Below are 26,245 nucleotides of genomic sequence, written 5' to 3' on the forward strand. Positions count from 1 at the left end.
CCATTGGTAACAACCTTGGCCTTAGGTTTATCATATAATGACTTGACTCATTTTATGAATGATTGACCCAACCCAAATTTTTCCAGCACTTTAACCAAGTCCGACTCCAGTCTATCAAAAGCTTTTTCCATGTCTTGTGCCATGGCTATATTTGGGTCTGCCCTTGACTGTGCCTACTTATGTTGTCTGCCAATTGTCTTTTCTGCATGAACCCCACGTGATCTGGATTTATTAGCTTTGACAAATACCGCGCCAATCATTTGCCAGAGCCTTGGGTATCATTTTATAGTCCATATACAGAAGTGAGATTGGTCTATAAGAAGACAGCTTTAGCAGGTCTTTATCCTTTTTGGGAATTACTGTAATTATTGCCATTGGAAAAAGTCTGTGGGAGAGTATGTCTCAGCTGTCTGTTCCACCATGTCTATGAATAGTGGTATCAAAAGTTCCTTAAATTCTGTGTAGAATTCTGGGGAGGAAACTCATCTTCTCAGGAGACTTGTTGGTTTGTACCAAGCTTAGTGTTTCTACTATTTCTTCCTCAGAGAAGGGAGTATTTAATCCTTCTTCTCCTTGGGCTCTAAGTTTGATAATTCCAAATTAGACAGAAATTCCTCCATTTTATTGAAATCGCCCATTGAGTCAGATTTATAAATACTTTGTTTATTTCTTTTGGTTTGCATTAATTGTCCTTGCAGTTTCCTCTGCCCTCGACTGCCAAGACAGTACCTTATGGGCTCTTTCCCCCAGCTTGTAGTACCTTTGTTTGGATCTTAATATCACTTTTTTCATCTTATATGTTTGCATATTATTGTACTTAAGCTTTTTATTTATTAGCATTCTGCATTTTTCCTCAAAGCCTGTCCTTGTCTCCTTTTTCACAGACATGATAAATTCTCACCTTGTCCCTCATCATATCTATTTAATACCTTTTGTTGGTCTGGATTCCTCCCCCATTGTATGAATTCTGAGACTTTCTGATATATCCTGCTTTTGCCTTTTCTGATTTTTCCCTGAAGAAGGGCTCAGACCCGAAATGTCAGCAATACATCTTTGTCCCCTATAGATGACCGGCTGATTCGTTCAAAATTAAGGTGTGTTTACTACAATCACAGTATCTGCAGCCTTTCGTGTTTCATTCTGTTATGTGACGTTGTCTGTTTTCAAAGGCAGGTGATACTGATGGAGTTGATGGAGGATGTGATGATCTGAACCGTGTCCACAACTCTACGTTTTCTTCTGATCTTAGGCAGAGCAGTTCCCAAACCACGCAATGAAGCACCCTGACAGGATACTTTTAAATGTGCATCTATTGAATTTAAGGAACACAATGATGTGCCAAATTTCCTCAGGTTTCTGGTGCACTTTCTCAGCCAATGCATCAATGTGGGCAGACCAGGACAAATAACTGGAAATATATACCCTGAGGAACATAAAGGTATCTACTATCTCCATCCCATCACTTTTGATTCAGAGCAGAGCCCCTCCACTGGAAATCTATAACCAGCTCATTTCTATGTACAAATTAATTTTGTCCCTCAGGAATTTTTCCAATAGCTATCTTATCACTGACATTAGACTCATTGGCCTGTAACATCCTTGGTTCCTTCTTGAATAAAGGAACTACAGCTGCCATCTTCAAGTTATTTGCCACCTCCCCCAACAAAGATTTAAAAATCCATATCAGAGCCCCATCAATCTCCTTCCTTGCCTTCCATAGCAGACAGGAGTAGATCTCTGTACTCATGGATTTATTCACCTTTCAACCCACTAAGAGATACTGATTAATCTTTGGCATGTGAGAGGGAACTGGAGAACTCAAGGAAAACTAACAGCACAGTTAGCATAGTGGGGGTTGGGGGGGCGTAGTTAGTGTAGCAGTTAGTGCAGCGCTATTACAGTGCCAGCAACCTGGGTTCAAATCCAGCGCTGTCTGTAGGGAGTTTGTCTATTCTCCCTGTGTCTGTGTGGGTTTCCTCCAGGTTCTCCAATTTCCACCCACCTTTCCACATTTGCTGATTTCCATGCTTATAGTCTTTTGGGGTATTTGGCATCAAGGGCTGGAAGGGCCTGTTCTGTGCTGTATGTCTAAAAAAAATGAAGTGCTTTGAGAAGTGTTTTAAAAAATATCACATAGTAATAGGACCTGGACCCACTCCAATTTGCCTTTCATTACAAGAAGTCAAAAGCAGATGCCCTCTCGCTGACCCTCCATTCTTTGTTAGATCGCCTGGACCACAAGAACACCTACATCAGGTTGTTGTTCATTGATGACAGCTCAGCGTTTAACACCATTATACCAGTAAAACGGAAAATCAAACTCGGGTAGCTGAGACCTGAAACTCTGTTCATCCCTTTGCAGCTGCATCCTTAGTTTTGTTATCAGCAGACCCCAATCGTCACCTTCTCCACTCTGGCCATCAACACGGGGCCACCTCAAGCCTGTGTGCTTAGTCCTACGTGCTATTCCCTATACTTTTATGACTCTGTTGCCAAGTTTAGCACCACCATTAGTTGACCAAATATTGGGTAATGATGAGTCAGAACACAGGATGGAGATGGAGAATCTGGTTGGGTGATGCCAGAGCAACAATCTTGTTCTCAAAATGAGCAAAACAAGGAACTTATTGAAAACTTTAGGAAAAGGATGCCGAAGAACCATGCACCAGATTACACATTTATTGTCAGAGTACATACATGACATCACATTACAACCCTGAGATTCTTTTTTAAGCGGGCGTGGCAGAATTGCCACTTATTGTAGAGCAAAAAAAAACTGTACACAACATCCACATGTAAAAAAAAAACTGTACACAACATCCACATGTAAAAAAAAACTGTACACAACATCCACATGTAAAAAAACTGTACACAACATCCACATGTAAAAAAAACTACACAACATCCACATGTAAAAAAAAACTGTACACAACATCCACATGTAAAAAAAAACTACACAACATCCACATGTAAAAAAAAATGTACACAACATCCACATGTAAAAAAAAACTGTACACAACATCCACATGTAAAAAAACTGTACACAACATCCACATGTAAAAAAAACTACACAACATCCACATGTAAAAAAAAACTGTACACAACATCCACATGTAAAAAAAAACTACACAACATCCACATGTAAAAAAAAATGTACACAACATCCACATGTAAAAAAACTGTACACAACATCCACATGTTAAAAAAAAACTGTACACAACATCCACATGTAAAAAAACTGTACACAACATCCACATGTAAAAAAAAACTGTACACATCCACATGTAAAAAAACTGTACACAACATCCACATGTAAAAAAACTGTACACAACATCCACATGTAAAAAAACTGTACACAACATCCACATGTAAAAAAAAAACTGTACACAACATCCACATGTAAAAAAACTGTACACAACATCCACATGTAAAAAAAAACTGTACACATCCACATGTAAAAAAACTGTACACAACATCCACATGTAAAAAAACTGTACACAACATCCACATGTAAAAAAACTGTACACAACATCCACATGTAAAAAACCTGTACACAACATCCACATGTTAAAAAAAAACTGTACACAACATCCACATGTAAAAAAACTATACACAACATCCACATGTAAAAAAAACTGTAAAGATAAACTGTGCCAGGGTACAACTTTGCTTTGAAATTTTATCAGAGACATATTTCAGGAAGCTTTAAAATTAAAATATGCTGTCTCATCCTTTTGTTCTTCCTTCCCTTATAATTTCTTAGAGATTCCAAAATCTTTACAATATTATTAATATTTTTAAGCAAAAATGCTTTATTCTTTCTAATGATACTCACAATTAAGCCATAATCTGCCTTTCAATATATTATTGATTAGTAATGAAAACTCTCTATTTTCTCCACTTGAAAACAAGTCCTCGAGCAACTCCATTGATTGGAGTTGCTCGATAATGCTTCAGTATTTCCTTCATTAAATGTTTTACACAACATATGCAGGGGAAAAAACACTGATACATTACAGGAATGGACATTAATGTTTTTCAGCTCTTTTTTTAAAATGTTTCCATCATATTGGCAACAATCTTGCCTTTGATTTAACTATATCCCTATCTAATATCTTTGGCTTGGCTTCGCGGACGAAGATTTATGGAGGGGTAAATGTCCACGTCAGCTGCAGGCTCGTTTGTGGCTGACAAGTCCGATGCGGGGCAGGCAGACACGGTTGCAGCGGTTGCAGGGGAAAATTGGTGGGTTGGTGTTGGGTGTTGGGTTTTTCCTCCTTTGTCTTTTGTCAGTGAGGTGAGCTCTACGGTCTTCTTCAAAGGAGGTTGCTGCCTGCCGAACTGTGAGGCGCCAAGATGCACGGTTTGAGGCGAGATCAGCCCACTGGCGGTGGTCATTGTGGCAGGCACCAAGAGAAACCCTCTTTTTCTTTTTCATCCCTATCTAAAATCCATTTACAACTCTACTTCCATCATCTCCATAAGACCAAAGCTTAATTCTGTCAATGTTCCAAAACAGTTTGTGTCATTCCTGTGTTATGGGCCCTGAGGATGCCAAATCCCAACAGCAATAGAAATTCACCAAGTAAACTTTTGTTACTTAAACAAAAGTTGCTTTTAATTATCTTTAAACATGAAAACAGGATCAAATTTTAATTTATTACTATTAACTTAACCTAACTTAACCCCCTTCTAATTCTAAGTGCATGCATACGTAATGTGTATATAAGTTCAAAAAAAGTTCTTTGATTCACAGTCCAATCTCATTTCTTACTCCTCCAAGTTCACTGGTATCAGGCAATTCTTATACTGTGCACAGAATTTAACATTTATGAAGTTCACCAGGCTTTGGTGCTTGAAAGGTAAATGGTTACCACTTAGAAAGGTTCTTGTCGGTTTTCAGAGAGAGATTTGTTGCTCGTTGGACACCCACAACTGATCCATTTCGATCAGCCACTTCAGTATCTTGCTGAAGAAACTTGCCCCATCAGGGTTTTCCAGATAATAGCCTCTTTCTTTCAGGTCACCACAGAGTTCATTTTTGTTTCCCTTATTTCAAGTGAAAGATTATGCAGCCAGTCCTCTCCTTGTATGGACCACAAGAGCTTTGATCAAGCTTAATGAAGAACTCACAACCTGTATTCAAAATTGTTTTTTTTTTCCTCTCTCTGAGAAAACCACATGACCTCTTAAAACAGCAAACTGCACTCAGACTGCAGCACCAGACCGAATCTTCGGAGTTCATTCACCTGTTGTTTTCTAAAACAATTATCCATTACTCCACAGCATGTTCAATTAACACCTACTTGTAAAGTCCTTATAGGCCTTCTTCAAAGTTTTTTAAAGGCACTCAGAGCTGGACTGTTTGGCTAGAGCAGAGCTCTGACATTTTAAATGAGATCTGTTTGAAGTGTTTGTATGTGACCTACACTAAAAAAACATGCCACAATTTATCTCCTTTAAAACATATCTCTTCTTTGGCTTGGCTTCGCGGACGAAGATTTATGGAGGGGGTAAAAAGTCCACGTCAGCTGCAGGCTCGTTTGTGGCTGACAAGTCCGATGCGGGACAGGCAGACACGATTGCAGCGGTTGCAAGGGAAAATTGGTTGGTTGGGGTTGGGTGTTGGGTTTTTCCTCCTTTGCCTTTTGTCAGTGAGGTGGGCTCTGCGGTCTTCTTCAAAGGAGGTTGCTGCCCGCCAAACTGTGAGGCGCCAAGATGCACGGTTTGAGGCGTTATCAGCCCACTGGCGGTGGTCAATGTGGCAGGCACCAAGAGATTTCTTTAGGCAGTCCTTGTACCTTTTCTTTGGTGCACCTCTGTCACGGTGGCCAGTGGAGAGCTCGCCATATAACACGATCTTGGGAAGGCGATGGTCCTCCATTCTGGAGACGTGACCCATCCAGCGCAGCTGGATCTTCAGCAGCGTGGACTCGATGCTGTCGACCTCTGCCATCTCGAGTACTTCGACGTTAGGGGTGTAAGACACAAGAGAAACTTGTCCGTGAACTACTCTTTGCAGACGATGCCGCTTTAGTTGCCCATTCAGAGCCAGCTCTTCAGCGCTTGACGTCCTGCTTTGCGGAAACTGCCAAAATGTTTGGCCTGGAAGTCAGCCTGAAGAAAACTGAGGTCCTCCATCAGCCAGCTCCCCACCATGACTACCAGCCCCCCCACATCTCCATCGGGCACACAAAACTCAAAACAGTCAACCAGTTTACCTATCTCGGCTGCACCATTTCATCAGATGCAAGGATCGACAATGAGATAGACAACAGACTCGCCAAGGCAAATAGCGCCTTTGGAAGACTACACAAAAGAGTCTGGAAAAACAACCAACTGAAAAACCTCACAAAGATAAGCGTATACAGAGCCGTTGTCATACCCACACTCCTGTTCGGCTTCGAATCATGGGTCCTCTACCGGCACCACCTACGGCTCCTAGAACGCTTCCACCAGCGTTGTCTCCGCTCCATCCTCAACATCCATTGGAGCGCTTACACCCCTAACGTCGGGAAACATATCTATAAACAATATAAAATATAGCATAATCTGTCACACCTGAGTCACATTAACCATTTCACTGTGGATTTCTGGACATATCTGAATTCTGTTCTTCCTAATTCACTATGCATCTCCAAATAGTTTTTGTCTCACTTGGAGCAGTTATATCATCCATTGGAAACCAAACACCCCTCCTTCAAAGGAAATGGGAAGAATCCAGAGATCTATGCCATCTCTCTGTCTCAGGACCTGTCAGCTTATCAAAGGCTTATATATTCATGGAGAAGAACACTGTTACGGGGTATATTATATATTAATATGTCTTTAAAAGAGATAGATTGTGAGGGTTTAGTGTGTAGGCCATTTCACAAACAGAGTAACACCACAAAAAACATATCATTTAAAATGCAAGAGCTTTGCTGAAAGTGAGGCATTAAGGCACCAGTGCCTTTGCAAAATATTCAAAAAGCAGATGCAAATGGAAGAGTCTGAGCTTTCAGGACTGGGTTAATGCTGCAAGTTGTTCTGGTTTTTGCAGAGAGAAAAAAAAATGTGATTCTTTAGAGAGAGAGAGAGAGAGAGAACTGAGTACTACAGTTCTGCAGTGGCTGCAACCTGGAAAGCTCGCAGGCTTGTTGAAGACCCTGTTTTGAAGACGGGTTGTGAGTTCTGAGTTCAGCCTTACAAGAGGAAATGGGTGGCTAGAATGTTTCTGCTGAAATAAGAGGAACTCTGTGGTAACCTGGAAGAAGAGGTTATCATTTGGAAACCCATGATAGGACAAGTTTCTTCAGCAAGACACCGAAGTGGGTGATTGGAGGTAATCAGTTTGTGTCCAACGAGCAACAAATCTCTCTCTGAAATCAACATGAATCTTCCTGAGCGGTAACCATTTTCCTTTCAGTATCAGCCTGGTGAAAATTCATAAATGTTAAATTCTGTTCACAGTATAAGAATTGCCTGATATCGGTGAACTTGGAGGAGTGAGAAGTGAGATTGGACTGTGAATCAAATAACTTTTCTGAACTTAATTCACATTACATGCACATGCGCTTAGAATTAGAAGGGGATTAAGTTAATAGTAATGTTAAAATTTGATCCTGTTTTTCTGTTTAAAGAAAATTAAAAGCAACTTTTGTTTAACTAACCATTTGACTTGGCCAATTTCTATTGCTGCTGGAATTTGGCGTCCTCTGGACTTGTAACAACACAATCTTACTCAAATAGTTATTTAACTATTCTTAGCCACACAACTGCTGCCTTGACATAAGTATTTAACCAATATCTATCAGTGAATGAAAGCAATGTGTGGAGTGTCTTGTATGAAGCTCTGGTAGCTTTTCTTATAATTGGTAATGAGGAATATCCTTCTGTTGATCCTTTCTTTTACACGGCATTTTGGAAAGTGCTGTTGGAAGATTGGACATATTTGATATCAATATTGAAAGTTTGATTGCTGAAGTAAGCAAGTATTTTGTCCAAGTTCAAAATTGCCAAGTGAATTTTTATTTTTGGCATTCTGCTTTAAGTTATACCTTTGACCCAGTTCATTTCCACTTTTGTTCAGCATCATCAGGCATTGCAGCTCACTGGGAAGCGGCGCTTTGAAGATCCAGATGAACCCATGGCCAATGGAATGGATCAAGAGGAAGACTCTGCAATTACCTCAGAACAGCCAGAAAATGATTCCAGCATTGCTAATAACACAACAGCTCCAGGCTCAGGGGAGGAAGTGCGGCGCAACAAGCGCATACGGGTAATCATGACATCAATGATAGATCTTTAGTTTGTAAAACTTGCACCATTGTGATTGTGGATAGAATTTGAACAGCAATTTGGTTATTAGCTAAGGAACCATTGCAATATTGGATGGAGCATTAGGATTTTGGATTAGAATCAAAGTTATTTAAAAATTACCTACGAGAGGTGCATTGCAGAAGCTGAAACTCAGGTGATTGGGTGATATGGGCTGGCATTCCTCTTTCCTTGGGTGGTGGACTTGAGAAAAGGTGACAGGATATTTCACAATGCTGATCTACTGGGCAGGTTCGAAGTGACCTGCTGCACACTGCAGGCCAAAGGGTCAGGATGATCATCTCTCCCTAGGGATCTTCATTTAATTTCATGCTGAATTTCCAAGACCTTGGGATTTTTCACTGAAATATGGTCAACTTTTGAGTTAATGTTTTTCCTTTCTGTGAATTCATTGGGCAGAGTTACACTCATAACTATAAAATTACTTAAATTGTAAGCAAATTCACATACAAGACTTTGGATGCATTTCAATTTTTAAATTAAATCAAAGATAGGGATCTTCCAGTTTCAACCTTTTCAGTTCTGCGTCACACTCGCATACTCGCGTGCCTGTCCATGTCCTCATGTACTATCCCACCAAGACCATCGGTAAATTGGAGGAACAACACCTGATCTTCCATCTAGGCATTAACATTGACTTTTTCGGTTTCTGCTAACCTGGTCTCTTTCTCCCCTCCTTTCCCTTCCCCCTCTCAGCTCTACATGCCCTTCCCACTCTATTCACCCAGCCATCCCTCCTCCCCTTGCTTGCTGCTGCTTCCTCACTCCCTTCTCCACCTTCCTTTCTTTGCGACCCCCCCCCCCCCCTTACTCTTTTATTAGGACACCTGCTGATATTTTTCCATACCTTAATGAAGGGCTCAAACCCAAAATGTCAGTTATGTGTTATTATCTGTGCAACCTCAGAGCCCACCTCACTGACAAAAGACAAAGGAGGAAAAACCCAACACCCAACCCCAACCCACCAATTTTCCCCTGCAACCGCTGCAACCGTGCCTGCCTGTCCCGCATCGGACTTGTCAGCCACAAACGAACCTGCAGCTGACGTGGACATTACCCCTCCATAAATCTTCGTCTGCGAAGCCAAGCCAAAGAAGAGAACAAAGGACATGCTAAGTTCCTCCAGCAATGAGTTTTTACCTTAAATCAAATCATTTAACTTTTACTTGATAAAATGTTCATTAGCAAAATTAATTTCAATAATTAACTTTTGAATGAAATTTGAGAGTCTGCTCTCAGTGATAATCTGGCAAATATGTTCATACTCATTCAATATAACAATGATTTTGTCAGAAATTCTTTAAATGATTGCTATCCATTCATAAATCACCATTTGTGCTCTTAAATGAGAGAAAACAATGTTACTGCCTGAAAATAGGAATTTGATTGACCTTCCTGCAGGTGGATGCTGAAGACATTATAATGATACTAATGTTAAGGAATTGGTGCGTCAATTTCTTATCCAAATGTCTTTATATTCTGATCCAATTTGAACCTGTCTCTTTTCAGGTTAAAAGTAGAATACATTGTTTGTGGAATGTATTCTGTACAATTTGATTAAATTTCTCATCAACACACCTCATAATGCTTCCACTGATCGTATTTTCATATGAAATCTTCATTTAATTGAAATGCTGTTGAGTGAAGCTCTCGTCATTAGTGAATGAGAAGCAAGTTTAGTTGGTGGTATTTAACTTGATATCAGTATTTTCTCTTTCCATATGCTTCTCAGGTGGATTTCCAGGTAGGTTTCTCCTTGATTTAAGCTCGTTGGGAACACCATGGTTGGGGTATGAGAAGTCATTTGTCTTGGTCTACATTGTATAGCAGCTTGCTTGTGAGAACAGGATAATATATTCTTGTGTTTTATTCCACCTTTACTCATTGACCCATCAATAAGTGATTAAATTCTCAATTAAAGTGGGATATTAAGTCATGGCTTTACTAGTTTGCTTGTGAGTGTCTGTTTCTGTATTTCTGTGATGCAGACACTTACTCTTGCATTAATTTGGTTACTTATGAAAACATTGGGATTGACCTGTTCTGCCACTCACTGCATGAGTCTTTCTTCAAATCATGACATTATGGTAAATGCTTTCTCATTTTCCTTCATTTCAAATCTTGAGAACAGAATTCGTATTAATAGATCACAGGAAAAACATTCTGATATATATCTTAAATGTGTCACTGACTGTTGGTTGCAATTTAATTTTGAATGGCCATACTTTTTCCGCTTATATCCTTGTGTTTATTTGAAGGCCATGTTCTCAAACTCACTTAATGAAGTACCAGGTTTTTGAATATTTTCTCGAGTCTCCTTCTTGGATTGGAGTTTAACTTTGTGGCTCTTCATTGTGTAATACTAGTTAAATCTTCCTTGTGTCTTGCCACCTTCAATTTTCAGTTTCATAGAGTCTTAAACCAGTTGATGCTCCATTAGGTTTGGATTAAAAAATAATGACACATATTGTTTGATGAATTGGACAAACACTTTATGTTTATGTATTCAACGTCACAGAGATTATGTCATTATGTTTTCCTCAAATTACTGTGATTGCTTGCTGCAAGAACAGTTGCAACAAGGAGATCAGAGTTGGTTAAATACAGGCAGGTTTATGCACCTTCATTTCATCTCGTCGCATCTTTGATGCCTGTTCAAGATTGTAAGAACCCATACCTCTTCCAAGGTCATCATCTTCCCCAACTACTCAAGGCACAAAGACACAGCCCTTGATGCTGTACTGACCTATATATTTCTACCAAAAAAATAAATCATCATCTACCCTGTAACCCTCTTTTTTTTCCATCCGTGTGACCGTCTGAGGGTCTCTTAAATGCCCTGAATGTTTCAGCCTCAACCATCAACCCTGGCAATGCATTTCAGGCACCCACAACTCTCTGTGTAAAAGACTTACCCTGATGTCTCCCCTAAACTTTCCTCCCTTCTCCCTGCAGAGATATCCTCTGGTGCTTTTTTCTGGAAAGAAGGTGCTGGCTGTCTACCTTATCTATGCCTCTCAGAATCTTGTAGACCTCTGTTAAGCCACCTCTCATCTTTTTTTTGCTCCAAAGAGAAAAGTCCCAGCTCTGCTAACCTTGCCTCATACGACTTAATTTCCACTTCAGGCCACATCCTGGGAAATCTCTGAACCTTCTTCATAGCTTCCACATCCCTCCTATAACAAGATAACCAGAACTGAACACAATATTTTAAGTGTGGTCTCACCAGAGATTTGTAGTGTTGCTACATGACCTCTTGGTTCTTGAACTCAATCCCCTTATTAATGAAGCCCACCATTCCATAAGCCTTTTTAAATATCCTGTCAACTTATGTGGCAACCTTGAGAGATGTATGGATTTGGACCCCAAGGTCTCTCTGTTCTTCCACACTGTTAAGTATCTGACCCTGTACTCAGCCTTCAGGTTTGACCTTTCAAAATGGATCACCTCACACCTCTCTGGATTGAACCCCATCTGGCACTTTTCTGCCCAAATCTGCATCCTGCCTGTATCATTTTGTACGCTATGACAAACTTCAACACTATCCAAAACTCCTCCAACCTTCATGTCATCCACAAATTTACTGACTTATCCTTCCACTTTTTCATCTAGGTCATTTATAAAAATCACAAAGAGCAGGGGTCCCAGAACAGATCCCTGTGGAACTCCACAAGCCACTGACCTCCAGGCAGAATACTTTCTGTCCACTACTACACTCTACTTTCTACAGGCAAGTCAATTCTGAATCCATACAGCCAAGGTTCCATGGATCCCATGCCTCATGACTTTCTGAACAAGTCTCTCATGGAGGCCCTTGTTAATTACCTTACTAAAATCCATAGTCACCGCATCTTCCATTCTGCCTTCATCAATTTCTTTTGTTGCTTCCTCAAAAAACTCATTTGGGATCGTGAGGCATGACTTTGCCCTTACATGCTGACTATCCTTGATAAAACTGTACTTCTCCAAATGCTCATCAATCTTGTCCCAATAGTTTGCACACCACTGATGTAAGACGAACTGCTCTATAATTCCCATTGTTCTCCTGATTGCTTTTTTTAAACAAGAAGAACACATTTGCTATTCTCCAATCTTCCTGCACCTCCCCTGTGGCCAAGAAGGATTCATAGATCATAGCTATCTCTTTCCTCCCTTCCCACAGCATCCTGGGTTATTTCTCATCTGGCCCCAGGGATTCAGATTCAGATTTAGATTTGTTGTCAGAGTATATACATCACATCATATGCAACAGTGAGAATCTTTTTCCTGTGGGACATATGAATTTTAATGCTTTTATCTTTTAAGAAGAAAGCCTTTGTTCCTTTCCCTTCCTCCATTCTCCCTTCTCCCCTCGCCCCGCCTCCATATTCAGACCCCTGACTGATTTTTGACACTTCTGCAGTGGGGTCCAGGCCCGAAATGTCCACTGTTTTTGACTTTCAAATGATGCTGCATGACCTGCTGAGTTTCTCCAGAATTTTTTTGAACTGGTCTGCTCCCCAGCATCTGCATTGTTTCTTGTTTACAACCATTCAAGGTGAAGTTATTTTAAAGTTTTCAGAAATATTCATCGACCATGGGCAGTGAATGAGTTTTAATTTATCCAGGTTACTGTATTTCTTTAGATTGTAGGATACATCAGACACTTTGCCATTCTTGAGGCTCTCTTTCCAAAGAGAGGAACAAAGGCCTGTTCAGTCCAGGCTGCTTACTTTTCACTGAAATGAGTGGTCTACGAGAACTACCATTCTGTGAGTTGGGTAAATGAAGAGGCTCCTTTATCTACAGTCTAACCGTGACACTAAGAAGACAGGAAGAGGGGAGTTGGGTCACAGTTCGGAGATGGAGAGGTAACAGGCAGGTAGAACAGGCCCCCCCCCCCCCACCCCTGTGGGCATCCCCATGAAAAGCAAGTACACCGTTTTGGATACTGTTGAAGGGGATGGCCTACCAGGTACAAGCCATGGTAATCAGGTCTCTGGTGCTGTGGCTAAGAAGGGAGTGGGGGGGGGGGTTGGGGGGAAGAGGTGGACTGTAGTGATAGGGGATTCCAGGTGAGAGGTTTTGTGGAGGAGATTGTGAATCCTGGATAGTATGTTGCCTTCCTGGTGCCAGGGTCCGGGATAGCTCAGATCGAGTTCACGACATTCTTAGGTAGGAGGTAAAACACTGGATTCTGTTGTCACTGTGGTTAAATTAAAAAAAACACACAAATGCTGGAGAAACTCAGCAGGTCAAACCGTGCCTTTATGTAGCAACGGTAAAGATACAGAACCAACGTTTCGGGCTTCAGCCCTTCATCAAGGTGTGGGGAGCATGAGAGATGTTCAAACAAAAGGGGGAAGGTGATGGTGAGCATTGGAGATGATAGGTGGGGGGGGGAGGAGGGTCTAGGCTAGGTGGAGAGAAAAAGGAAGTAGGAACTGGAATAACTAGTTAAAGGTGGGGGGGAGAGGGGAAAAAGGTAAGCGGATTAGTGGAATGCAGTGAACTCAATCTTCATGCACCTCTCATCTTTCATTGCTCCAAGGAGAAAAGCCAAGTTCAGTCAACCTATCCTCTCCTCACAAGGCATGCTCTCCAGTGCAGGCAGCCTCCTTGTAAATCTCCCCTGTACCCTTTCTCTTGCATCCACATCCTTCCTGTGATGAGGAAACCAGAACTAAACAATGTTCCAAATGTGGTCTCACCAAGGTGTCAAATAGCAGCAACCGTTGTCATTTCAATCATTCTGTTGTTCATTCATGAAAAGTTTCCAACTATTCTCACAGGTAAAGATCCCTTCAATAACACTATCACTTTATGTAACAAGACAATCTCTTTAGATGGTGATATTTAAATCTTGGCCATTAGCTCGGAAGGGTAGTGAATCATTGGTTTAATATCTCATTCAGAAGGTAGGATCTCTAACTATCCATTTAAGAATCAGGCAAGAGTATGAACTAGGTTTCTGTACTCATGATTTCTGAACTAGTAAAGTGAGTACGACCACTGAACTGAGTTCTTACAAGAGAACAGCAATGAGAGGTGACTTCATAGAGGACTACAAGATTATGAGAGGTGGACAACCAGCACCTTTTTCTTGGGCAAGGTGAGGGGAGGAAAGTTCAGGGGAGATGTCAGGGGTAAGTTTTTGACTCAGAGTAGCGGGTGCCTGGAATGTATTGCCAGCAGTGATGGGAGAGGCGAGTACAATGGGGACATTTCAAAGATCTTCAGAGAGGCACATGAATGCTAGAAAAAATAGAGGATTATGGGTGTAAGGTAGGGCAGGTTTGATTGTTGATTGTTTGTGCAGGTTGGCACAGCATTGTGGGTTGTGCTGTAATGTTCTATGTTTGAGTTTAAGGCAAGTTGTGAAATTACAACAGTTTAATCAAAACAAAATGTGGAAATATTCAACAGGTCAAGCAGCATCTGTGGAATAATGTTTCCAGATGATGATCTTTCAGATAGACATATGAACAGACAGGGAATAGAGGGATATGTATCGTGTGCAAGCAGCAAAGATTTGGCTTCATCTGGCATCCTGTTTGGGCGAAAGGACCTGTTCTTGCACTGGACTGTTCTGTGCTCAGTTGGAAAAAACCAGAAAAGGTAGATATTTTTAGGTGGCAGAGAAGGGAGAATGGTGGGGAGAATAGATAGTGGATTCGAAGGGAGAGACATAATACTGGAGGTGATGAATGAAGGCCCAGTAATCAAAGCAGATTTGTTTGGAGTGTGTGTGGACAGAAAGAAATGAGGTTAATGGAGAGAAAGGAAAACAATAGTAATTCCTGTTTTATTGCAGATTTCTGACATCTGAAATTTGCCGTTTATTCATCTGAGTGATGATCCATGTGGAATTGAGGTGAAGTTAAGTGACCATGCTGAGGAATGGGATGTAGGTTTGTTGTTCAGTGGAGGTGTTGTTGACTGGTTGTAGAGTTGGGGGCGGAGGAGGCAGGAGCTGAGGGTGGTGGTGGAGTCTTGAGGCCTTTTATATTTAGTTTTGCTGGAGAATATTTAGGTTTATCCTCATCCTACTGTGAAGTGGTGTCTGTTGCTAAATTTGATATTATCATTGTGTGGTTGGAACCTCATGTTTGTTGAATCTGATTTGATTCATTTTTGAACAGATTGAGTTTTTATGAACCTCTGGACATAACTACTTGGTTATCAGAATCACTGGAAGTTATCCCCCCAAAAAACATCCTTTGGTTTGTCTGTTGGTTTTGGAATAAAGTAATGTGTAAGCTTTCTAAATCCTGCATTAATTTGAAGGTTTACTGAGCTTCCAAAAGAATCTCTAGTTTCTGAAAATGCTGTCGTAATATAGGAGAGATCTACAGAAGTAGCTAATTAAACTTGACTGATTCATAGGAAAGGGAGCCCATAAACTTTGATTAGACTCCCAAGCAGGCTGCAGCTAAAAAAAGGTTGAGACTGGCTGTTCTATTTGATTTTAACTGTGATTGAATTTGACTTTACGGTGGAAGTACTTAAGTCTTACTAATGATGGGAAAGATATGTCTCATTACACTTTGTTTGCTTTGTGTGGTATTGATCTGCAAAGAAAGATCAAAATCTGAATGTTTCGTTGCTGGGATGGTCTTAATCATTTGGAATGCAGTATCGTGAACTTTAATGAAAATAACAGGCTCAAATAAAATCATAACTTCAGGTCAAGCAGCCTCTGTGGAAGAGAAGCATTAACTTTTGGATAATGTCAACTTATCAGAAACAACATTAGTTTCTCTGTTCTCTTCCTGATTTTATACTTTCAGACAGGTTTTACACCATCTGTAGTTTTTTTCTGTTCATCAGTGACAGGTTGGAACCTGTTCTTGTTGGATTCCAATGGGTGCTCATGGATGTTAAGAATTTTGTGGGCAACACAGTTAGCGAAGTAGACAGCGCAACGTTATTAGAGCTCCAGTGATTTGGGTTCGAATCCAGCGCTGTCTATAAGGAATTTGTATGTTCTCCCCATGTCTGTGTGGGTTTCCTCTGGTTGCTTTGGTTTCCTCCCATTGTTCAAAATGTACAGGGGTTATAGGGATATTTGTGGGAAAGGCCTGTAACCATGCTGTCTGACTAAAATTTAAAAGATTTAAAAAGTATAATTTTCAACTTAAAATGGATGAATTTGTATAAAGGCCCATTTTTTTTTTCTTTTCAGAATGCTGCTCTACATCATCTCTTTATACGTAAAACTTTTCGACCATTTAAATGTCTTCACTGTGGGAAAGCATTTCGGGAGAAGGAGAAGTTGGATCAACACCTGCATTTCCATGGGCGGGAGGGCAACTATCCACTAACCTGTGACATCTGTAACAAAGGCTTCATAAACAGTTCAGCTCTTGACTCCCACATGAAATTTCACTCTGATCAGAAAACATACTCCTGTATATTATGCACAGAATCTTTTGATAGACTGGATCTCCTTAAAGAACATGTCGCAATTCACGTTACCAATGGCTATTTCACCTGTCCTTCCTGTAAAAAACAATTTCCAGACTTTATCCAGGTGAGTTTCTCTGTTTCATATGTTTTAAAAACTGATGTAGTACTTAATGACTTTAATGTCTATACCTGCCAAATCTGATGTGATTTCTGATTTTGTAAATGAATGTGTTGCATGCTTTTTCCTGGAGCAATCCAATCTCATCCTACTGCCCACTTTTCCCCAGAATTCAATGCCTCCCAATATATTAAGCAAGATATTTTTCCTTAAGATACTGAATAGACTATGTCCCAGCCATTCTCTTGCAAAGTACCTCGTGCTACAACAAACTGTGCAAATAAATTTCTACAGAATCTCAGTTGGTTCTCTCTGTGACTAAAACAGAAGAGAAACAGTTGTGTATACTATGAATACAGTGCAATGTCATCTCTGTTAGCTATATCCTCACACTGTCATTTTGATGTTGAACTTTGCATTAGAGCTGAATATGGTGAAGTGGGAAGCTTGGCTGAAGGAAGAAAGTAGAATTGCAGGCTAATCAAAGTAATTGCTTGAACGGTCTGCATCGGTCATGCAAAGAAGAAAATGGAAAAAATGGCAAGACAGAAAAAGAACATACACAAAGCAAAGGGGAAAAAATTCAAATTTATTGTCAGAGTACATACATGGCAACACATACAATCCTAAGATTATTTTTCCTGCGGGCCAGGCCGAATTTCTCCTCATTGGTAACTTTAAACTGTACTCCAGAAGAAAGATAGTCATACAAAAGAAAGAAATGTAAACTAACTGCACGTTGCAGAGAAAAAAAATTCCATAATAAATAATGTGCAAAGTAAGTCTTTAAACGAGTCTGAATAAGCCTGTTGTTTTGGAGTCTGATGATAGCAACTGTTCCTGAACCTGGGGTACAGTTCTTGTTGCACCTATTACTTTCCTGATGGTAACATCTAGGACAGAGCATATGCTGGGTGGTGTGGATTCTTGACGATTGATGCTGCTGCACTCTGATGGCAGCGCTCCCTGTAGGTGTTCTCGATGATGTTAATAGTTTTGCTTGTGATACATTGGACTGTGTCCACTACCTTTTGCAAGGCTTTCTGCCCCCATACCAGGTCGTGATGCAGCTGGTCAGCACACTTTCAATTGCACTTCTGTAGAAGAATATAGAACCTCTCCAAACTCTGAGGAAGTAGAGGTGCTGAATGCTATCCTCATGGTGTCATTAGTATGATGGATTCATGAAAGGTCCTCTGAGATGGTGATTCCCCATGAATTTAAATGTGCTCACCCTCTCCACCTCTGGTCCCCCAATGATCACTGGATTGTACACATCTGGTTTTCCCTTCCTAAAGTCCACAATCAACTTCTTGGTCTTGGTGACATTGAGTGCAAGGTTTTTGTTAGTACACCATTCAGACAACTTTTCAGTCTCCCTCTTGTTTGCTGACTCATCACTCCTTTTTATGCAGCCTACAACAAACTTGTAAATGGGTGTGGTTATTGGACTGAGCCATACAAGCATAGGTGAAAGGTGAGTTGAGCAGGGGACTAAGTACGCAGCCCTGTGGTGCTTCAGTGCTGATGGGGATTGTGGAGATGTTCTTGCCAATCCTTGGGTCTGGAGGTGAGGAAATCGAGGATTCAATGATGCAGTGGGGTATTGAGGCCCAGGTCTTGGAGTTTGGTGGTTATTTTTGAGGGGATGATGGTGTTGAATGCCAAACTGTAGTCGATAAAGAGCATCCTGATGAATGAAAATTTGCTCTCCAGATGTTCCAGGGTTTCGTGTAGAGCCAATGAGATGGCATCTGCTGTAGTCCTATTTGCTGTGGTAGGCAAATAGGAACATATCCATGTCGACGCTCAAGACAGGAGCTGATGTGCTTCATCACCAGCCTCTCAAAGCACCATCACTATGGATGTGAGTGCCACTGGTCGGGAGTCATTGAGGCAAGTTACCATACTCTTCTTGGGGACCAGTATGATTGAAGCTTGTTTGATGGAAGATATCCGTGAATACATTGGCATGTTGGTCAACACAGATTTTCAGTTCAAGGGGAGGAGAGGGTGAGCACATTTAAATTCATGGGGAATCATGAACCCTTACATGAACCATTGTACTAATGTACTGAGAGGATAGCTCTCAGCACCTCAATTTCCTCAGAGTTTGCAGAGGTTCTATATGTCATTGGAAACCTTGGCCAACTTCTACAGAGGTGCAATGGAAAGTGTGCTGACAAGCTGCATCACGACCTGGTATGGGGCACCAATATCTTTGAGCAGAAAGCCATGCAAAAGGTAGTGGACACAGCCCAGTACATCACAAGCAGAACTCTCAACAACATCAAGAAAACCTACAGGGAACACTGTCGTCAGAAAGCAGCATCAATCATCAAGAATCCACACTACCCAGCACACTCTGTTCTCGATGCACTAACTACTTCTGTAATGAAATGCTTTGAGAGGCTGGTCATGGCCAGATTTAACACATCCTAAGCAAAGATCTGGATCCACTTCAATTCACCTATCGATCGCTCCATAACAGATGAAATATCGCTGGCTCTACACTCAGCTCTGGATCACCTCGAAAAAAGCAATTCATACATACGGCTGCTCTTCATTTGACTACAGCTTGGTTTTCAATATCATTATTCTCTCAGTGTTAGTCAAGAAGTTACAAAGTCTAGGCCTCTGCAAGTGGATCTTTGACTTTCTCATTGGAAGACCACCGTCAGAATGAATTGGAAACAACATCTCCTCACTGACGATCTACATAGGCCCACCCCAAGGATATCTACTTAGCCCACTGCTCTACTCATTATACACCCATGACTGCGTGGCCAGGCACAGTTCCAAAGCTATCTACAAGTTTGCCGATGACACCATAGTTGTTGGCAGAAACACAAACGACAATGATGAAACGTACAGGAGGGAGATAATTCAGTTCGTTGAATGTTGAATGCGCTCAATGTTAGCAAAACTAAGGAAATGATTGTGGACTTCAGATGAACAAGACCCAGTCCTCATCGAGGGCTCAGTAGTGGAGAAGGTCAAGAACTTCAAATTCCTGGGCGTTGATATCTCTGAAGATCTGTTTTGGAGCCTCCATGTCGATGTAATCACAAAGGCTCACCAGTGGCTATACTTTATGAGGTGTCTGAGGAGATTCGGTATGTCACTGAAGACTCTTGTAAACTTCTGTAGGTGTACTGTGGAGAGCATTCTGGCTGGTTGCATCACTGTCTGGTATGGAGGCGCCAACTCTCAGGACAAGAATAAACACCGGAGGGTTGTTAACTCGGCCTGTGACATCATAGACACCAGGCTTCACTCCATCGAGGACATCGACATGAGGCAGTGTCTTAAAAAAAGCAGCTTCTATCCTTAAAGACCACCCCCCCCCCCCACCACCCAGACCATGCCCTCTTCACTCTGCTACCATTGGGAAAAAGGTACGGGAGCCTAAAGACGAGCACTCAACGGCACGAGGACAGCTTCTTCCCCACTGCCATCTTTGAACCAAAGACACTGCCTTACTTTTCATGTAGTATTATTTTTATTTTTTTTTATTTATAGTAATGTTGTAAGATAGTTATATGAATATTTACACTATGATGCTGCTACAAAACACCAAATTTCATTTCTTGCTCATGACAATAAATTCTAATTCTGATTCTGAGTGGATGCTTTCCTTGTATTCATTCTCAAGGACCAGGTTAAAAACTCATCTCTTCACATTTGCTAACCCTGAACACCAACAAAACCCAGCTTCCCTTGAGGATAAGAAGATAGTTAAAATCTGGTGTCATTGAGAGGAGGTAGATTTAGGAGAGTCCTGGTGAGGATTTTATCTGTTTGGTTAGCTCCCACTGATATCACAAAAGTAAAACACGAAAGTCTACAGATGTTGGTTGAAGTAAAAGAATCCTGGAGAAATTCCTCTTGTGTAAGAGGTAAAACCAAGCAGAGTGGGTTGTGAAACAGTGAGTTTGGAGGCCATGGGAGGGAGGTGATCAGAGGTGATGAGGCTGGAGACTCATGGGTAAGATCATTACCAAGAGGTAGATATTGATGAAAAGTTGAAGCCATAATGTTGGTTATGTTTCTTTATCTTTGCGAGCGAAGGTACACTATTTGACCTGCTGATTTTTTACAGCAATTTATTTTTACCCATTGATCTCCCAATCGACTTCATCTCTCTTCTGATTTTCTGAGGTTCTTAGGTATGTTCCTCCCTTCAAAGAAATGGAAGATAAGGCTGTAATTTGTTCTCTCTGGAAGTTATGGAACTTTTCCATCAGTTTCCAAGGCCTTATTGTTTCTTGTTTTGTGGCCTTTTCAACTTCTTGTCAGTCTAGGGTAGTGGTAATTTGATACTGGATAGTTTGCTCTGGCAAGGAGTTAGAACATAGAACACGACAGCACAGTACAAGCCCTTTGGTCCTCAATATTGTGCTGACCCATATATTTCTTTAAAAAATGTACTAAACCGTCCCTACCCTGTAACCCTCCACTTTCTTCCATCCATGTTCCTGTCTTAGAGTCTCTTAAATGCCTCTAATGTTTCAGCCTCCACCATTATCCCTGTCAAGGCATTCGAGGCACCCACAACTCTCTGTAAATAAGTTACCCCTGAGGTCTCCCCTAAACTTCCCTCCCTTCACTTTGTAGATATGTCCTCTGGTGTTTCCTGATGCTGCCCTGGGAAACAGGCGCTGGCTGTTATGGCTCTCATAATCTTGTAGACCTCTATTAAGTCTCCTCTCGTCCTTGTGCGCTCCAAAGAGATAAGTCCCAGACCTTGCTTCATAAGACTTGTTTTCCAATCCAGGTAACATCCTGGTAAATCACTTCTGCATCTTCTACATTCTTCCTATAATGATGTGACCAGAACTGAACACTTAAATATGGTCTTACCAGAGATTTTTAGAGTTGCACTATGACCTCTCTACTTCTGAATTCAATCCCCCTATTAATGAAGACTTATTGATCCATCCTTCCGCCTCTTCATCCAGGTCATTTATAAAAATCACAAAGAGCAGGGGTCCTAGAACAGATCCCTGTGACACTCCACTAGTCACCGACCTCCAGGCAAATACTTTCCTTTCACTACTACTCTCTGCTTTCTACCTGCAAGCCAATTTTTTATCCACCCAGCCAAGGTTCCACTGGTCCCGTGACTGCACTTCTCTAAATGCTCATAGATCCTATTGTTAAGAATCCTCTCCATTAGTTTCAACACCATTGACGCAAGACTCACTGGTCTAAAGTTCCCAGGATTCTCCCTATTAAATTTTTTAAACAAGGGGACTACATTTCCAATACTCCGGCACTTCCCCTGCAGCCAAAGAGGATTCAAAGACCATAGTTACTGTCCCAGCTATCTCTTCTCCCACTTTCCATAGCGGCCTGGGGTATATCACGCCTGGGCCCAGGGACTTATCAATCTTGATTTTTTTAAGAAGATCCAACACCCTGTTCCTTAATCTCCACTTTGTCCAGCACACAAGCCTGTTCTCATCCTGATCAAGCTCCTTTTTTCTCATGAATATTGAAGCAAAATATTCATTTAGGACCTCCCAAAACTCCTCTGCCTTCAGGCACATGTTCCCTTTATCCTTTAGTGGCCCCACCTTCATTCTCGTAATCCTTCTGTTCTTCACATACGTGTGGAACACCTTGGGGTTTTCCTTAATCCTACTTCCAATCCAGAATCGAGGTTGTTGCTATCTTCATTATTGAGTTGTAGTTCACATGTTGTTTGTGTTAGTAAGTTTGGAAGCTCAACTCCCAAGTCATTGTCCACATTAAGAGCATGCTTAACAGATGAAATAAAAGACTCTCTGAAAACCTGCCCCATACGTCCACAATGACACCTTGGAAAATGTGGCCCTTTCCCATATCTCAGGGTGTTAGTGATGAAATTCACTAGAAATTTCAACATGCCAGTACAGCCTTTGGTGACCTGAAGAAAGAGTGTCCGAAGAACAAGATTACAAACTTGAAACAAAGCTCACGGCCATCTAGGCAGTAATGATTTCTTGACCATCTGTGCACTTCAGAAACCTGGATGATCAACAGCAGGCACCTCAAAGAGATATCACCAGTACTACTCCATAATCCTCCAAACCCACTGAGATTAGCAGTCTCTTCTGAGAAAATGTCCCCAGCAATCAAGCTCTCATTTAATTTAGAACGTGCCGAGGTTGTAGGTTCATTGGACGGCACGGACTTGTGGGCCGAAATGCCCTATTACCATCTATATTTAAATTAAAAAATTTAAAGGTTGGCCACCCTGGGTTAGAACTTTCCCAAAACTGATGGCTACTCTGAGCATTCTTCCTGCAGGAGATTACCAGGTGCACAGCAGAAAAGATTTAAGAATGATGACAGATCCTTCTTGAAAAACTGGAACCTTCTCAGAAGTTCCTGAGAATCTGTGGACCACAGCACAGAAAGAAGCCCTTCGGCCCATCTAGTGGATGCTGAACTAATATTTAAATTTATAAATATTTAAACTTCAAAACATGGTAGACATAGATTCCAGTCATTGAAACCCATGACGTCCAATTACACCCAATTAGCCTATAATCCCATATGTTTGGAAGGTGGGATGAAGCTGATGCACCTAGAGAAAACCCATGCAGGTCACAGGGAAAATTACAAACTCCTCACAGAGGGAGCCAGATTCAAACCCAGGGCTCTGACTCTGTAATTGCGTTGTACTAATTGTTATGCAAACCATGCAGACCTTATCTGCCTCGTTCCACTGGCTTGCATGTGGATCATAACTCTCCACACCCCTCCCATCCATGTACCTATCCAAATTTTCTTAAATCTCAAAACTCTGCCTGCATTCAGCTGTCAGCTCATTCCACACTCTCACAACTCCCCCCTAATGCTGTCTCTAAGCATATCACCTTTCACCCTTAATCCATGTCCTCTACTTCTTGTCTCACCTAACCTTAGTGGAAAAAGCCCACTTGCATTTAATCTATCTATACCTTTAATAATTTTGTATACATCTATCAAATCTCCCCATATTCTTCTGCACACCAGGGAATAACGTCCTAATTGTTTTAACCTTTCCCTGTAACTCAGTTCCTCAAGACCCAGTAACAGCCCAGTAAATCTAATTAGCACGTTTTCAATCTTACTGATATTTTTTCTGTAGTTAAGTGACCAAAAATACACACAATACTTCAAATTAGATCTCAACGCCTTGCACAATTTCACCATAACTTCCCAACTTCTGTGCTCTAATTTATGAAGGCCCAAGTGCCAAAAGTTTTTTTTTGCTCCATCTACCTGTTGCCCATTTCAGGGAATTATGTATCCTTATTCCCAGATCCCTCTTTTTTTTGCACTCTTAGTGCACCACTGCTTATTATGTGTGTCATAGTTTGGTTAGTCCTACCAAAGTAACACCTCACACTTGTCTGCATTAAATTCCATCAGCCATTTTGCAGCCCATTTTTCCAGCTGGTGCAGATCCCTCTGCAAGTTTTGAAAGCCATCCTCATTGACCACAACACCACCAATTTTTGTGGCATCTGCAAACTTACTGATCGAGTTGCCACATTATCATCTGATCAAAAGTGGAAAGGATTGTACTGAGAACTTCAAATCCATTGGAATGGAACTCCGTGTCTATGATGGAAGGATTGACTCTTCTACCCAGCTCATCAATGCCAACCAAGTTAGCATTCTGGACTTGTCCCATTTGCCTGCATTTGGTCCATATATTTCTCAGCCTTTCCCATCCATTTATTTGTCCAAATATATTTTAAATATCAGAATTTTATTTCAGTACTGAATATGAATTTCCTCTAGTACTCAGAAATGGATCACCCCCTGAGTGAAAAGGTTGCTCCGAAAGACCATCTTAAATCTCTCCCCTCTCACGTTAAACCTCTCCCCTCTTGTTCAGGAATCACTTTATCCATGCCACTCATGAGTTTATAAACCTCTGAAAGGTCACTGCTCAGACTCGTGCACCTAAAGGAATTCAGTCCCTCCAGTCCCAGCAACATTCTGTTGAATCTTCTCTGATCCCTTCCAACTTATTGATGTGCTTCCTATATCTTCCAAAATCTGGACAATCAGAACTGTACAAATGGTCTCACCAACCCTGCTAAATCGTGCTGCCATGCAGCAGGACCTGGGAGGGCTTGTGCATGAATTGCAAAAGGTTGGTTTGCAGATGCAGCAGGCTATCAAGAAGGCAAATGGAATGTTGACTTATTGTTAGAAAGATTGAATTTAAGATCAGGGAGGTTATGCTGAGATTCAGGTGAGACCACAGCTGGAGTACTGCAAGCAGTTCTGGTCTCCTTGAAGAGGTGGTGCAGAGGCGGATCACCAGGTTGATTCCAGGGACAAAAGGATTAGCCTCTGAGGAGAGATTGAGTTGTCTGGAACTGTCCTCACTGAGATAAACCTTTCATCAGATCAGCAATGATCACGTTGAATGGTGGAATGGTTCTTATGAGGTCCCAAATGTTGTACGCTGTACCCTGCCCAATGCATTCTTCTCTACCTTATCCACTGAGTTGCCACTGATATGGAGGTGGTGGAGTGACAGGAAATGAACCACTCGCCCAGCCTCTGATCTCCTCTTGGAGCCATGCTGTCTTTAATCACTGTTCCTTTGTAGGTTGATGGTAGAGAATTCAGTGGCAGTAATTCCAAATAATTTTTAAGGGAAAGTGTTTGGAAATGGTCAGTGATTAGCACTTCAGAGATGTGGATGTTATTTGGCCCAGATCAGCCCAAAAATATTGTTGAACTGAAATCTTGTGTACTCAGTGAGAAAATCTGCAGATGTTGGGGATGAGTGTGATACACAAAAATACTGGATAAACTCAGCTTGTCATGCAGTATCCATCGGAATTGAATGGTAACCAACATTTTGGGCTTCTTCAGGAATAATTTAAAAAATCAGGTGGACAACTGAATAAAAAGGTGGGGAGGAGCACAGGTTGACAGGTAAAGGGTAATATGTGTATAGATTGTAGGAAGTAGGATGTTCTAGATTGGAAGACCTCATCCTGAGAACAGATGCGGAGGATACAGAGTAATTTAGTATACTAACAAGAGACAGTGTGGGGCAAGGTGTCATTGATATAAATGGGAGAGAGTGTGCTTATTGAAGATGTCTGTCAATAGATGTCCCCTTCCTTCTCCTATCAAAGAGCTACCCTCTCCTCCCATCACCTCAGCTTCTTTCTCTTTCACCCTCCCACCTATATTCACTCTTGCCTTGTACCTGTTAGCCTGTGCTCCTCCCCTTTCCTCCCTCCTCTCCTCCTCCTTCCCTCCCCACCTTTTTATTCCTGAAGAACCCCAAAACGTTGGTTACCATTCAATTCTGATGGATACTGCATGACAAGCTGAGTTTGTCCAGGCTTTTACTCTTTCTTGGTAACGGGCCCATGCCCAAAACATTGGTTACCTTTTGTTTCCTCTGAACAC

At 41.3% G+C, this 26,245-nt stretch overlaps 1 protein-coding gene across 10 annotated transcripts in view; it reads left to right on the forward strand.

Annotated features, from left to right (window-relative positions):
- The window catches only part of prdm10 (PR domain containing 10), a 385,295-nt gene that overhangs the window by 185,801 nt on the left and 173,249 nt on the right, over positions 1–26,245 (forward strand). For all 10 annotated transcript variants that reach the window (XM_069894370.1, XM_069894369.1, XM_069894366.1 and 7 more), the window contains 2 exons: positions 8,072–8,260; positions 16,484–16,831. In XM_069894370.1, coding sequence (XP_069750471.1) covers positions 8,072–8,260; positions 16,484–16,831 — 537 coding nt within the window. The remainder of the gene's footprint in view (positions 1–8,071; positions 8,261–16,483; positions 16,832–26,245) is intronic.

Source organism: Narcine bancroftii, chromosome 8, assembly GCF_036971445.1.
Source record: "Narcine bancroftii isolate sNarBan1 chromosome 8, sNarBan1.hap1, whole genome shotgun sequence".
In the NCBI taxonomy this organism is placed as follows: Eukaryota; Metazoa; Chordata; class Chondrichthyes; order Torpediniformes; family Narcinidae; genus Narcine; species Narcine bancroftii.